The following is a 13892-nucleotide window of genomic DNA, read 5'->3' as shown; positions in this document are numbered from 1 at the left end:
CGTAGACGTTTGCATCGGTGTGATGTTCCTTGATTTCCCAGGTATCTAATTCACTGAACAAGCCACGATCGTGATGTGAATCTAGAAAGGCTGTGATATCTATCTGTGTCAGATCCCTCGTGGAGAAGAAAGGAGAGGTAAACGCTACACAAAATTACACTTTTTCAGACTCTCAATTCTTTATAAATCTAAAAACAGGGAAATAAATTGCTCTTTAGATCACGCAGTCACAACCAGGAGACGTTATGTAACCAGTGTTTACGACTCACGAAAAAGGCATCGCATTACTAAAGTCGCCTGATTAAGTCCCTGACTACATCACACGAGAGGATCAGATGTTTCACCCTTGGAGCAACTCAAAGTCCGACCTCTGTATCTTCCCTGTGTGATAGCACACCAGGGAAATGGGGAACGAATGTGTTGTTTGGGAAAACGAACGGTTATCACACGAGAGACCGTTTTATGTCAACAGAGACGGTGTCAACATTCCCACAGGGGAATCATTTTATTTCATAATTAATACTGCTAATAATATTTTGTTATGAGCAACAACTCTTAATTTAAATGGCTTGAGGGAGATTTATCTCAGACTGTGTGTGCGCGTGTGTGTGTGTGTGTGTGTGTGTGTGTGTGTGTTGGGTGGGGGGGGGGGGGGGGTTACTCATTTCTAGGTCTTCAACAAATAATTGGCCTCTGCTGTGAATGCATGATAGACACATTATTTATAAGTTCCTGCACCACTCTCGCGTTTGACCCTTTGTTTACGTCGAGGTCATGTTTTCTTTTTCCTCCAATCAGCATGTTGTTGTTTTGCAAAGCAGGATATGTCGACCGTTCCTTAATGACGTCCTTGTGCTAACTAAAATGCAGCTGTGTCGTATGAAACACACAGTCGCTCTGAGATTTCATTTAAAACATAATGCATTTTTAACGACATAACATTTAAAGTATAAATTACCAACTTTCCCCCTTTTACTAATAATTGTGTTATTTGGATTCGGCTCACTTTAAATTCATTATCTCTGGTATATTTGTTCTGCGCTCTGCCTTCTACTCGTAGCCAGTCTTGCTAAGTAGCACCTGATTTTGTAAATCATCAGGTCAACATTTGTGAAGTGCACGGACTCCTATTTCCAAGTACGGCACTTGAGGAAAAAAGTGTTTTGGCACTCTACTGGAGTAGACATAAAGTGCAGGAATCTAAGGTTGTAAATGTATCACGGATTAACTACAAAGAGAATGTTCTTACTTTAATTAAAGGTTTGTTATTTCAAATCGTTAATCAACATGAGCCACTGCGACAGATGTTTGGCAGAAGTGCTCACAATGCACCAATATTAACAGTGTTTTGGTGCTTAATTAATGCCCCCCCCCCCCACTTAAGTTTTATATCTACGTTGCGATATGAATTTAGAGTTGGAGCACAATAAAGGTATCAGGATACTGTCAAATCCTGCCTGTGCTGTAGACACATCATGACAAAAAGATAAAGCAGTGGAACACGAGATTAGTCGTGTCGACTAAATGAGAAAAATAGAGGGATTTGATATTAAATTAGAATTTTTGTTCCTCAGTACTTAGCTCTGTTGAATGAGGAGACAAAGTCACCCTGGAAACAAGCATTAGGAGTAAATAATACGAGCCACTGTCTGCTTCCTCAATTTAACTCAAGCATGTCTTATTAAAAATGGAGAAAGGGCCCGTGCCACATTAAGGATTAGAAAAATTGTATTTAAGCATGAAATGAGCCCTATGCTGTACGCCGCACAGACAGATAAAAGGTTTTGACCAACCCGGAGACATATTCTGGGGATTTGCATGGAACATGGAAACATTTGATTCAAATGTGTACATTAATCCCCCATTACTTGTCTCAACTTTGTCGCCTTGATGAATAAATGCGAACATATTTGAAAATATTTCAGAAACGCTTCCGCACGCAGAAAGCAGTGCTGACATGTGGAATCCAACGTTTCGTGTGAAATTAATCTGCTGTAGAATTTCAGCTTTCAACCAATTTATGTTCACATCTTCTTACAGTATATGAAGATAGAAAGATTCTTTATTATAATAAACTCACTCGTGAAATGCATGAAGAAAACAAAAACCCTTTTTTGTCTATTGGAGCTATTTTGACAAATTAGCATTCTGTTGTGTGCTCACAATGTGCTTTATGATTTATGCGTTGAATAACACTCCCCGTATATCCATCAAGCAGCAGATGCAGATGGTGGCTACAGTAATCTGGAGGATAAGAAAAGGTTGCAGAGGGGGGGGGGAGGGAGAACTGTGAAGCTGCAGACGTCTGCAGACTCGCTGCGTCCACAGTGGCCCTGATGTCTTTTAAGACCATCTGTTTTCCTACTTGTGTGCCCTTGTGATCTGAAACCCATCTGTGGAATAAAGAAGTGTCTGGCAAAAATGATGGACAAATGTTGGCTTGGGAAACAAAACTGTCATTAGTTAGATAATAAAACTTTATAACCGTTATTAATAAAAGGTAAATTGATAGTTAATTCAACTAAATGTTATTTCACTGTTAACAAACAATGAAATATTAATTAATAATGTAAACTATAAGTAAACTAATTATTAATAATGCTGTGATGTTTAGTTTATTGTTGCACACATAATATTTCATAACATATATTCAGTATTTGGTAATGATTACCAAATGATTTGTAAACCTTTAAGACATTGTTTGTATAAACATTACATAGAAACCAATTATAAACCTTTGTATTAACTATTTAAATAATGTTTATAGATGCTTTACAAACTAATCATTCAATAAAATATTATAATCATCGGTTGTAACTTTATTATTGTTATCCAAATTATGTTTATAAATGCTTTACAAATATAGGGTCCATCTTTGCTTAAAGGGTTACAAATCATTTAAATGTAATTCAATATATAAAATAAAATAAAATTAATTAAAATGAATTAAATTATAGAATCACTAGTATTCATTAAACATTATTAATGATAATTAAATTGCTTTTTAACAGTACAATACAATTTACTAAGCTTTAATCATCAATATACCATTTTTTGGAATTGCTAATATAAACTCTTTCTCTATATTTCTATATAATTTCCTTTAACCAGTCACATATTTAGGCAGATTTATTGCTTTGTGATTTTACCAGATTGCTCACATCATAAGTAGCACAGCAGCATTCCTGTAACCAGCTTGTCGACCGATAACACGCTGATGTTAGAACGTGCCTGGGGGATTTTGTGGCAAATAATGTTACACACATTACACCATCGCCTTGTATTATCTGCAGCTACAGCTTCTGATGGCCGCTGACAAGTTCCACTCAGCAATTACATGTTTGCACAGCTTCATTTCAGTTGTTAAGAAAGAGGACAGCGTTACTCATTCCACTTCTCTAAACCTCAAACTACCATCATCCCCACATTTACCACACATAACTCACATATGCTGCCAGTTAATTACACGCTGCCACACAGCTTGCTCTTCATACTTATATGGACTTTGACACGATACATTGTCAGTGTAATATTGTGTTGAGTTTCGATATCAAGCAGCATGCATGTACAGTAATATGGACAAAGTGGCTCAGGGTGAAGTAAGGCTTCAGTAGCCTGGAGGTCGGATGGGCAGAACAGTGATTCACAGCAGCTTAGAGAGTCGTGGAGGGGGGGGGGGGAAAGGGTTGGAAATATAATGAATGAAGCAGAACACGTGTAAAAAAATATTTATAGTCATACAACCAGAGGCACATGCATTGCATTACATACCATAAACTCTGACTGAATTGTGACTAGAATGTGTTTAGATGGCTGATGACAGAAAAGTGTTTGTGATTTAAGATGTTTAGACATTTAAAACTCACCACCAGATCATAAATCAACTATAGAAACGTTAACCACAAGTTGACAATACAATGCAATCTTTGCAAATCCAGGAAAACCTACTGGAGGTTTTAGCAGCAGCAGAAAGTGGGGTTATAATGCCTTAATAACAGAGTGCGGCAGGGATGACGTGTGTGTGTAGGCCAACCAGGAAGCCAATAGGATTCCACCATTAGATTTGGGATTATTTGAGAAAATATGATCTGTGGCAAACGAGCATTTACGATACTTACACGTTTTGTTAAGCAAGAGGATCTCCACAAATGAACTTATATGATGATAAGTGCAAAAACACTTATTCCTGCAGCACTGTTCATTTAAAAACATTTACATCTCAGTGTGTGTATTAGAGGTCACGGTCAAATCTGAATAAAATAAGAAGTATAAGCAGTGTCTTGGACAAGGACTTAATGGTAACAGTTTTTTATATCCTATTGTCATTTCTTTCTTATCAATGCAACTTCAAGTTTCTCCTCACTTGGCCGTCTGTGTCCTGCGGTCTCCGTTCGGCCGCCAGCTGTCTGATGAAGACGTTGTCAAAGGAAGGCGTGAAGGTGGACTCTCTTAATGCACATTGATCAAACAGATTAAGGACAAGTGCCCACAATGATGTTCCTCCCTTGGTGCAGCATCTCATTACCTGCCCGTCCTTGATGGAACTCAGTGATATATCGTCACCGTGTTACATAATAGGCCAGTAATTGCTGAAGTTATGCAAGTCTTGTACTTCTGCCACTACAGCTTGCAATAATTGGATGCTTTATTCTCGTGCTGTTGCCGGTCACGCATACATTTCTCTAGACTCTAGCACAACTTCACTTTCATTGAGAAAGAATGTACCTTTTCCATCTTGTTCTTAAACTTGTGTGTGCTATATGGCCTCACTATATATAGTTACTATATATTAACCGGTATTCAACAAGACTGGCCTGCTTTCATCTCATCACCTCCTCCCTGTCAGCCCACAGACATCCTGTCTTCATCAGAATGACAGCCATAATAACCATCTCTGGATGGCCTTGTCTCAGATGGCTTTAGATAACACGCTTGCATAACGCTTAACTGCCTGAATTTATACCCCGGCTGTGCCTGACCCTCACCCTGCTACCTCCAGGGTGCAGCTGAATGCAGCTGGTCTGTTCCTGTTGGTGGCACAGTTTTCATGAAGCCGAGCTCTAATCCTTGTATGTAATCTGGCAGTTCCAGCAGCAGCCAATCACGACCTGTTTGTACTCTATAATATTGGAATGAAAATGCCTGACAGCAGAGCGGGAGCATGTGACACCAAAAACGGGGCCAGAGAAAATGTCTACAGCTATGATGCTGTCCCACCTTGTGTTTGCAGTTTATCTCTCCAATGAATGTCTGAAGGTTGCACTGAATGTGCTGAAGCCTCTTCAATTCCTGTGCAATTTGTGCCCCAATTTCCCCGAACTCACTTTTTAGCGTCCGTTTAAATGAGCATGGCATCGTATGATGAGTGAATCTGAGCATCAAAGGCACTTTGCATGTTTGCTACCAGCCTGATTTAACTACTGTTGCCCACTGAGAGCAGTGACAGACAGAGGGAGGAGAGCAGCATGTCATCTGAAGCATGAAATCCCTTTAACCAAGTCCTCTGTCACTCATCAGCCAGTAGGGGAGCGCAGCATGCAGAGCAGGAAACACACAGGTTAAGAGGCAGGGCCACCAATGCAGCTGGATCTGCTTACTGAATGAAGATCAACATTACACAGCACATCCGTGGACACAGCCATCACTTACGGACCTCCTCAGTCAGCAGGCATGCCACATCAACACCTCAGCGTTCCTCCTAGTTACACTTGGCAGCTCTAAGTGCTGCAGACTAATAAAGTTAATACACGATGCACTTTTATCCTGCTGCATCGTATTCTGTTTGGTTTATTACACTTTTTTTTTCTTTTTTTTTTTAGGTACAGCACTTTGCAACACTTTCTTCGGTATTGTCGCCAGTATATAATGCTTTGTGCTCCATAAAAGCAATGACAGCAAATTTCATCTCTTACCTCACTGGGACACGGTGCATTATTGTTGCACTCCCTTACCTTGCATATCTCCCAGGGTGCAGTGTGGTTGTCTGCCTGTTTGTTACAGGAGCTCAAAGGCCCAGAGATAGCTTGTTGTTCCTCTAAATGTAATGGAAAGGAAAGACTCTGTGCTTTAACTTCCTAATGTCAATCAACTTTTTATTCATATTCAAAATATCAGATGTTTTCTTCGCTTGTGTTTAATTATACCGTCTGTGCACTTTCATCAACCTTTATTGTTTACAGGATATGCATGAGATGCATCATTTGGTTTCCAACAAGCCCTCTGACGAGACCTTACAATTCTCAAACTGTGCACAAAATAATAAGCAAAAACATCTCTGACATAACTTCTGTTATAACACTTCTTCATGAGTACAAAAATAAACATTAGAAGTAAAAGTTACTCGATTTCAAGCATGAGCAAAAGGTCTCGCACGCTCTGCTCTACTCTGAGACGTGACGTTTGGATTTTGTATCAATGCTTTTCTTGCACACGGCAATTATACCAATTTTACAAGTAAGACAACGCCTCCCAATGATTCTGCTTCAAAAAGACACTTTGTGAGATAATAATATTAGTCAAATTAGCACGGATATGAAGGAAAGTGCCAAGCCGGTTCATGACAATGCTCTGATCATCTCTTTTGTTGCTGCTCGTCTAAGTCTTTAAATGAGGAACTGAATGGGAATAAATCTCATTAGGATATTATTTGAGAGCCCTGCTGCTGTTCGTCTTATAGAAGGAGGGTTAGATTTATAGATTCAGATCACAAAGACATGCTGGTAAAATATGAATGGACATTTCTTTAAACCCCATTATCTATCTACTTATAAGACACCACATGAAGAACACACTCTTATTACTCAACCATATCTTAGCATAACATTAGCTCCTTGAGGTCCTTCGTATCTTTGTAGGGAGATTAGAACGTCTCTCTTGTTAACCAGCTTGAAAACTATTTTTAAAAAGGCTTGCTGTAGTGATTCTCTGCCTGAAATTATGAAGCATGATTCAGGTTGAATCTCTCACAGTTGGCCTGCAGTGTGTTAGCTGAATTTACTCCAGTGGCTGCTGATGCAGCTGCAGCCTATAAATAGGCGCACCCCAGACAGGCAGAGCGGGGAGGGCTTTGGTTAACCCCCGAGACCCAGTCCTAATCTGACCCCAATAATAGGCATCATCATTAGAGAGTTACCTCAGCTGGCCAGGAAGGATAAAGGAGCCTCTGCGTCTGCAGAGTCCTTGGCATGATCCCGTCTCAGGAGGACCCTGTTCTAAACACCTTCAAACTCACCCTATTGTTAGCAACCTGTCGTGGTCGCCTCTTCTGCCCGCTGGCTATTCTTTCAGCCAATATTCACTATCTGCCACAATGCAGAAGAGGAAGGGTTAGCTCACGCTCTGCTCCCATCAGCCATGTCTCTTCATATCTCCAGATGGCCGAGCGTTGGAGAGGTTTGGTGCCCCCGTGCCTCATGTGCATTGCGTGGCCTGGATTCAACAAAGCAGTTGTAGCAAAGCTTTGCTTCCCCAACGGTGCTTTTCTGCAATCAAAGAGTATTCTTCTCTCTCTTGCCCTCCCTCTTGAACAGCCGTTTTGGAACAGTTTGGCTCTCTCTCTCCCCCCCTCCCCACTCTCCTTTTCTATTCCTTCCATAGTCAGTGATTTATACCACAACAGGTCCCCATGTGGGGATAGAGAGGTATCCACTGATGTGCAGATATCTTCAGATTTATTACACGTGGGTATACGGGTCAGTCTTAATTAAGAGGTGAACTCATTAAGGAGGGATAGATAAAGAGAGGGTGCCACAGAGATGACCTGCCTGTCGCCGAAATCTCCTCTCTGGTCCTTATGACTTCCAGACATCCAGAAATGTGACACCTGCTTTATCCACCAGGTTTTTTTCAGGGAACGATTGTAACACTTGTTAGATGGACTGTGAGAGAGGAGACGGCTAGACAATGCCTGCAACTCACATCAGTACTTCAGGGCCAGCAGAGCATTTTTGCATCTGTTTATAAAGCCGTGTAACTGTAAAGTCAACTGCAAAGTGTTTGGATAGATGGGGGGGGATTTGTAAACCATTGTTTTGCAAGTAGATGCACTTTCTCATCTGTGCGAATCAGCACGGTCATGTCCCTTTATTCCATAAAGCAATGTGAGTTCTCTTTCACTGTCGAGGGGAAATAAATGACTTAGAAAGGCTGATAATGTGAATACAGCATTTAGTCTTCATTTTGATCTTAACAAATGATTAAACTAATGAAATTATAAACACATCACACATTTCCAATCCCCTTTTTGAAGAGATAATCCACAAACTCTTGTATCTTTTTGAATTCTTCCGCTGTGGTGTTTTTCCACTAGTCTTTCAGGACATCACTTGGCAATTAGACACTCTGATGTCTTTCTCTCCTGGTTTGTGCTGATGATGTTTAAGTCTCTGGCGTTGGAGTGGGTTGTCTTTTACAGCTGTGCTAGCTAAGGTTACAGCAGTTCCCACTGAGTTACATTTCTGCCATTGGGAAAAAGGTTTCTCTTACTGTGAATAAAAGGATATTTTCCTGGAAATGACCTACAGCTAGGTAATATGTTAGTGGTCAGAAGAAAGGCAGCACCTCAGGTGTCTGCTGCAATGCTAGAAACTCTGCCGTAGTGAGCTGCCAAGGTTATTGTATTTAGTCGAGCTTAGCTCACAAGCACACACAGCAGGTCAGTCTTATGTAAGGTCTGTGTCATCTGAGACCTGACCAACACCCACGTGAGGACTTTGAACAACTACCTTGAGGCCATCGTGTTAGGGCCAACTCAGAAGTGTAGCTCCCACAGAAGTGATGCAGTTGTAGCACAAATCTCAGAGGAACCAAGGCTGGCACTATTATTTACGGCCATTGGAGAATTGCCTGTGTTTTTTAGGCTTGATGCCTTAAATATGTAACTCTACTCACAAGCAGGCACATTTAACAAACCATTCCAATGTTAGACAAGAAACATTTAAATGATTACATGTATTAGTATTAGCTTGTTGACGAGACGTGCTAACAAGGTGAGCAGACTAAATGTTACCTGCTAACAAGCTGAAATGTTGTTGACCCAAAATTGATGTGTCAGTGCCATATGTAAAGTCACACAGTAGGTTGTTCGCAGCCACTGTTGCCCGAGGGCTGAACACTTCAATGGCTGCTTTAGATTCAGCTGGAAGGCTACTGTTTATTTGCAGAATGTGCACACACACACATGTGACATGCAGCGTTAGCTGTCCTGTTGCAAGAATGCAGCTTTTGCAAAGCCTTTTTGTAATGATGTCTGTGCAATGGTTTCTTGTGTATGGTAGTTTGATGTTTTGTATTGTAGTAATACTGTTCGCAAAAACCCTGGTATCCAGATGCCAAATGTAAAAGTTAAAATTTCAACAGCTGCTTACTTCTTCATGATGCATAAAGCTCAAACCAAATTAGACTTGAAGTGGCTGTTCTAGGGAAAGACTTTGGGTTGCTCAAAACTAACAAGTAAAGAAATAATGAGCATCAATAAAAGATAATTTGACTTGTCTGATTTAAGTTTTTTGTACTTTGTGGTTGAAAATGATTCTGAGACTGACAGGGACACAAGCAAATAGGTTTCTTGCACATTGTGCAGATTGAAAATAGAAGCACTCTTCCTGTGTGGAATTGAGAAAGGTAGAAGCAAGCAAATGGAAATGAAGCATTGACAGTTTTGCGATATAATTTGTCTTTATAAATGCTTCCCTCATACTGTACTAATCTGTAATGTATATCACTTTATGCCTCCGTGACATCTCATTATTAATCCAGTAAAAAATGTGCTGCCTATCATCTTTCCATATACGTGTCATACATCAAGAAAGTTAAGGGTGGTATTCATTTTAAACTCTGTCCAAGCGTTGCCACGCGAGGTGTTGTACAGCCATATCAGACAGAAATGTCTCTCGACTCCCTACGGAGATGTTTCTAAAAGGTCCTTTACTGTAAGTGGTGGCACAAGTCTGGGTGCTTGGAAAAGCACCATTTCCAAACATGGCTTTGCTTTTAGAGGCTGACCCTTTCCTGTTTCGTATCCCTGTTCTGCATCTCAAAAGCGAGCCACATCATCGCTCGGTGTCTACATCGAGCGATGATGTGAACTGTGTGTGTGAACTGATATTAAAAATGAACAGATGGCCTCAACACTCAAGGGACAAGGGTGCCAAAATCTTTCTTAGCCAAATGTGTAACATGCTCAAGTGCAGGAAAAAGTCGTGTAAGCAAGCTTCTTGACCTTTTTGATATTTTAAATCTGTAAAAAGATACATTGAAAAGCCTCCCTCTAATTGGTTATAGGTAGGTATTTGGTTATGTCCATGCTCCTGCTTCTGGTTGTTTCAGCATTGTCAACTCCCTGTGCAGTAACCACTGAGCAAACTAAGCCTGAGGCAGTGTGCTTTCTCCAGAGGCACGAGGTTATATGAGTTACCCCACATGCACATGGAATAATTGTTTGCTTTATATAAATACAATTGTGCTTTGTCTCTTCATGAAGCGATGTGTACATTATACAGACTTATTATGAAATGCTTTGACGTTGTTTACCTCACTGAAGGGATTGCGTTGGATCAGAACGATAGCATCTTCACTGGCAAACTGAAGAAGGAGCCCTGGCCCAACAACAATTTCCTTCTTCAAAGCAGCATTAGTGGCTCCATTAAAATCCTGTCACCCTTTTCCCTTTATGTGTCTGTGGCTTCTGAGGAGAGGAGAAATCACAATCATTCAAATGCTAAGTGACTTTAACCCTCACTGTGAATATTAGAAAGGAAAGAACTACTCCATCATCTGCCATGCACAAAAAAAGAAGAAGATGAAACCAGTGTTTTGAATATCCTATCCCCCTACCTCTGCAGTATCTCGTCACAAGCCATTACCTCTGCAGAAAGCAGACTGCTTGACACATACATAACACCGCACTGTGTCAGTCTTCATTAAGACTTAACCATGTGCACGAACACATACCGGCAGCTGCCTAAGAGACTGTCTCGCTGATGTTATCATGTCAGTGGGTTTTCAATCCCCTAGCTTTTAGACATTATAAGGGATGAGCTCATCATGGCTGAACATGAATCAATGAGGTAACTCCAGGCAGCAGTTCTATCTACACTCCAGGCCATGGGACAACTGTTTATGTGGAACAGGAGCTCTAGGGGCGAAAAAGGATAAACCCTGTCCCATCCATCATTAGAGAAATCATCTCATTAATGCTCTCTCTCTTTTTGCTTCACAGGTCACAGATGGAGGGACCATCAAGCAGAAAATCTTCACCTACGATGCTATGTTTAATACCAATTACTCTCACATGGAGGACTACCGCAGGCGTGAAGACCTCGTGTACCAATCAACCGTCCGGTGAGCCTCCAAGACTTCCTTACCTCTGCTTATAATCTGTTACCTGCTTTTGCTCCATGCATTTTGCAGAACTAGCAAACAACATGTTGATACTGTGATAGTGAATGCAAAGATGAACTGCTACTCAGTGCTACACAACTTTATTCCCAGCCATCTGGTGTTGTTCATACCGGGCCAGAGTGAAGTGACCAGGCAAAGGGCTCAGTGCATTATTACATGAGGACAGGAGGCATCTGCTCAGGATAAAGATTTCAGTGTTAAGATTTTTCTAACATCTGGTCAGGCCGGTCCTTATTCCAACCCACAGTGGTGCATATATATATATCCCAGGTAGCACAGTTGTACTCAGGCATATAATCATGGAGGTGTACATGCAGAAGCTTGCCTCACGTATCTCTCAAGACTCTATGATCCAGTCACGGCCCCACTGTGTTTGTATTACCAGGTTTTACTGAGCAAGAGATGGAGAAAGAGAGAGTCGTAGGATGAGGAGTCATCTGGCTCTGGTTGGCTTGATTACATGTTAAAAGCGAGCGGGGGACTGTCTTCTTTTACCCCGGGCCTCAGAAATACGGCTGGCAGCTGTCTGCCCATCTCCTCATTGGTTGCTCGCTCTGCTCTGGCTCTACTCCCACTGCACATGTCCCTGTCTGAATGTTCAACAATGCAAAGGAAGTGCTGGCCCTACGCCGCACCTACGACTTCATTTGGAGCTGCTTCACTCTTTGCATCTTTTTGTAATGATCCTGCATTCAGTGTTCACTTTCATCGTACCTTTGTGCTGCTGCTTTCCTTTGATTCTGCTCATGTACATGGCTACCTCTTTTGTGTTCTTCTCCTTTCGTCCCCTTATTCCCTTTTTTTTTTTTTCCTCATGTGTGGTGTGGCTGCCCAGATGAGGATGATTTATCTGGACAATCCTAGTATCCCTTTGGGAGAGTAGGCATCATCACAATGGAATGGCATACACACTTACATGCACACAGACATGGAAACATGAATACACACACAAACAGAAAACATATCCCCCCCACCCCCCAACGCCCAGACACCCAGACACCCACACACCCACACACCCACACACCCACACACGTACATACGGAGAGAGGAAGTGAAAGAAAGTCTAATACAATACACTGAAGGGGAACGGGGATTTCAAATGAATCCGCATCAGAAACAGTTGGATGTTACCTGCGCTGACCTGTATCCGGATCTGTGTCAAAAAGGCTTAACCTGTGTTAGTCAGCCAGAGAGAAACGTGGACTCCTGCCACAGTCACACCATTCTTTCAGTCAAGAAAAGATTCCCTCGGACTCGTCACAATTCCCACTTTCATGGTGTCACACAGACGCTCAACACTGCTAAGAAATGCAAAAAGCAGAATTTGTACTCGCCATAATCTCCCATTTCCACCTGAGAATGGTAAATCTTCTGTACAAAGCCTCAGCAGTCTGACAAATTCACTTGTACGACCAAAAATGAATGCTTGAATATTCTTTTTCTTTTATAAACTCAGAGCATATTGTAAAAAGAAACTATATTTCTTTCTTTTTTTTTGTTGCCTTAGTGGAATATTTCTTCCTCACATCAATACGTGATTATTGTGCTATGATACATTAACAGTAATAGAGGGAATTTTTCTCCTCTCATGCCGACTTTCAATTATTAGATATTATTATTTCAGAAGTGACATTTAAAGATTGTGACTAATAGCTGTCAAAGACTTAGATGAAGTCAATATCAAAGACTGGAAGCAGCTGTAGCTTCTCTTGTTTTTAAGTGCCAATGCATAGTCCTCGTGAGACTAATGACAGATCTCACATGTAGCTGATGACACTTGAAGCTTGGAGGATCTCCAGCATTCAAGCTCGACTCATTAGAGCAGGTTTGATTTTACCAACGATGGAGACATTTTGTTAAACTCATGGTTGTGCTTTTGTGCAATTTCTTTCCCTTGTTGTCATACATGCTTACATGGTATCACATTGTAGGCACAGGCCTGTGAAAGTGTTACAATTCACAAATAAATCCGCTATGTGTACTATGGTTAATGATCTCTACATCAAAGTTTTCTTTCCCAGCACAAACGTTCATCCCCGAGACAATGCAGATGGATCACCTAATGAACTATTGATCCACTTGTAGGAACAATGCCCTAATGCAAAAAAACATTTATATTATGCTAGCCAAGTCCCTACTTACACGTGGGAATCTTCTTAGAATGGGACATGTCGTCGACTACAAATTGAAAATATAGAAAGCTAGCCAACTGCTGGGTCACCAGATAATGGGGTCGTGTCCATCTCTCTCTGCCTCTCTTCGACCGCCATCTCTGTCAAAGAAAATCAAAAAGCAAACCTCCAGGAGTAATTCCACATAGATCTGTTGGTAAATGGGTGTGGTTAAAGCTTATATGCAGCTTATATGACACACGTGGTTTGAGGTTGAGTTTGAGGCACGACGACCAAGGTGTCGTGCATGACAAAGAGAGACTTTACTTATGTTCATAAATAAATAAGTTATGTGTTCTTATGGCTACTGATCTCTATGGC

The 13892-nt window shown here is 41.1% G+C and overlaps 1 protein-coding gene across 3 annotated transcripts in view; it reads left to right on the top strand.

The window, feature by feature from the left end:
- The window catches only part of igsf21a (immunoglobin superfamily, member 21a), a 151101-nt gene that overhangs the window by 70886 nt on the left and 66323 nt on the right, over positions 1-13892 (top strand). For all 3 annotated transcript variants that reach the window (XM_029432341.1, XM_029432340.1, XM_029432338.1), the window contains exon 3: positions 11219-11340. In XM_029432341.1, coding sequence (XP_029288201.1) covers positions 11219-11340 — 122 coding nt within the window. The remainder of the gene's footprint in view (positions 1-11218; positions 11341-13892) is intronic.

Source organism: Cottoperca gobio, chromosome 5, assembly GCF_900634415.1.
Source record: "Cottoperca gobio chromosome 5, fCotGob3.1, whole genome shotgun sequence".
Classification (NCBI taxonomy): Eukaryota; Metazoa; Chordata; class Actinopteri; order Perciformes; family Bovichtidae; genus Cottoperca; species Cottoperca gobio.
Note: the sequence above shows the minus strand (reverse complement) of the source record. Positions and strands in the feature narration are given on the sequence as shown.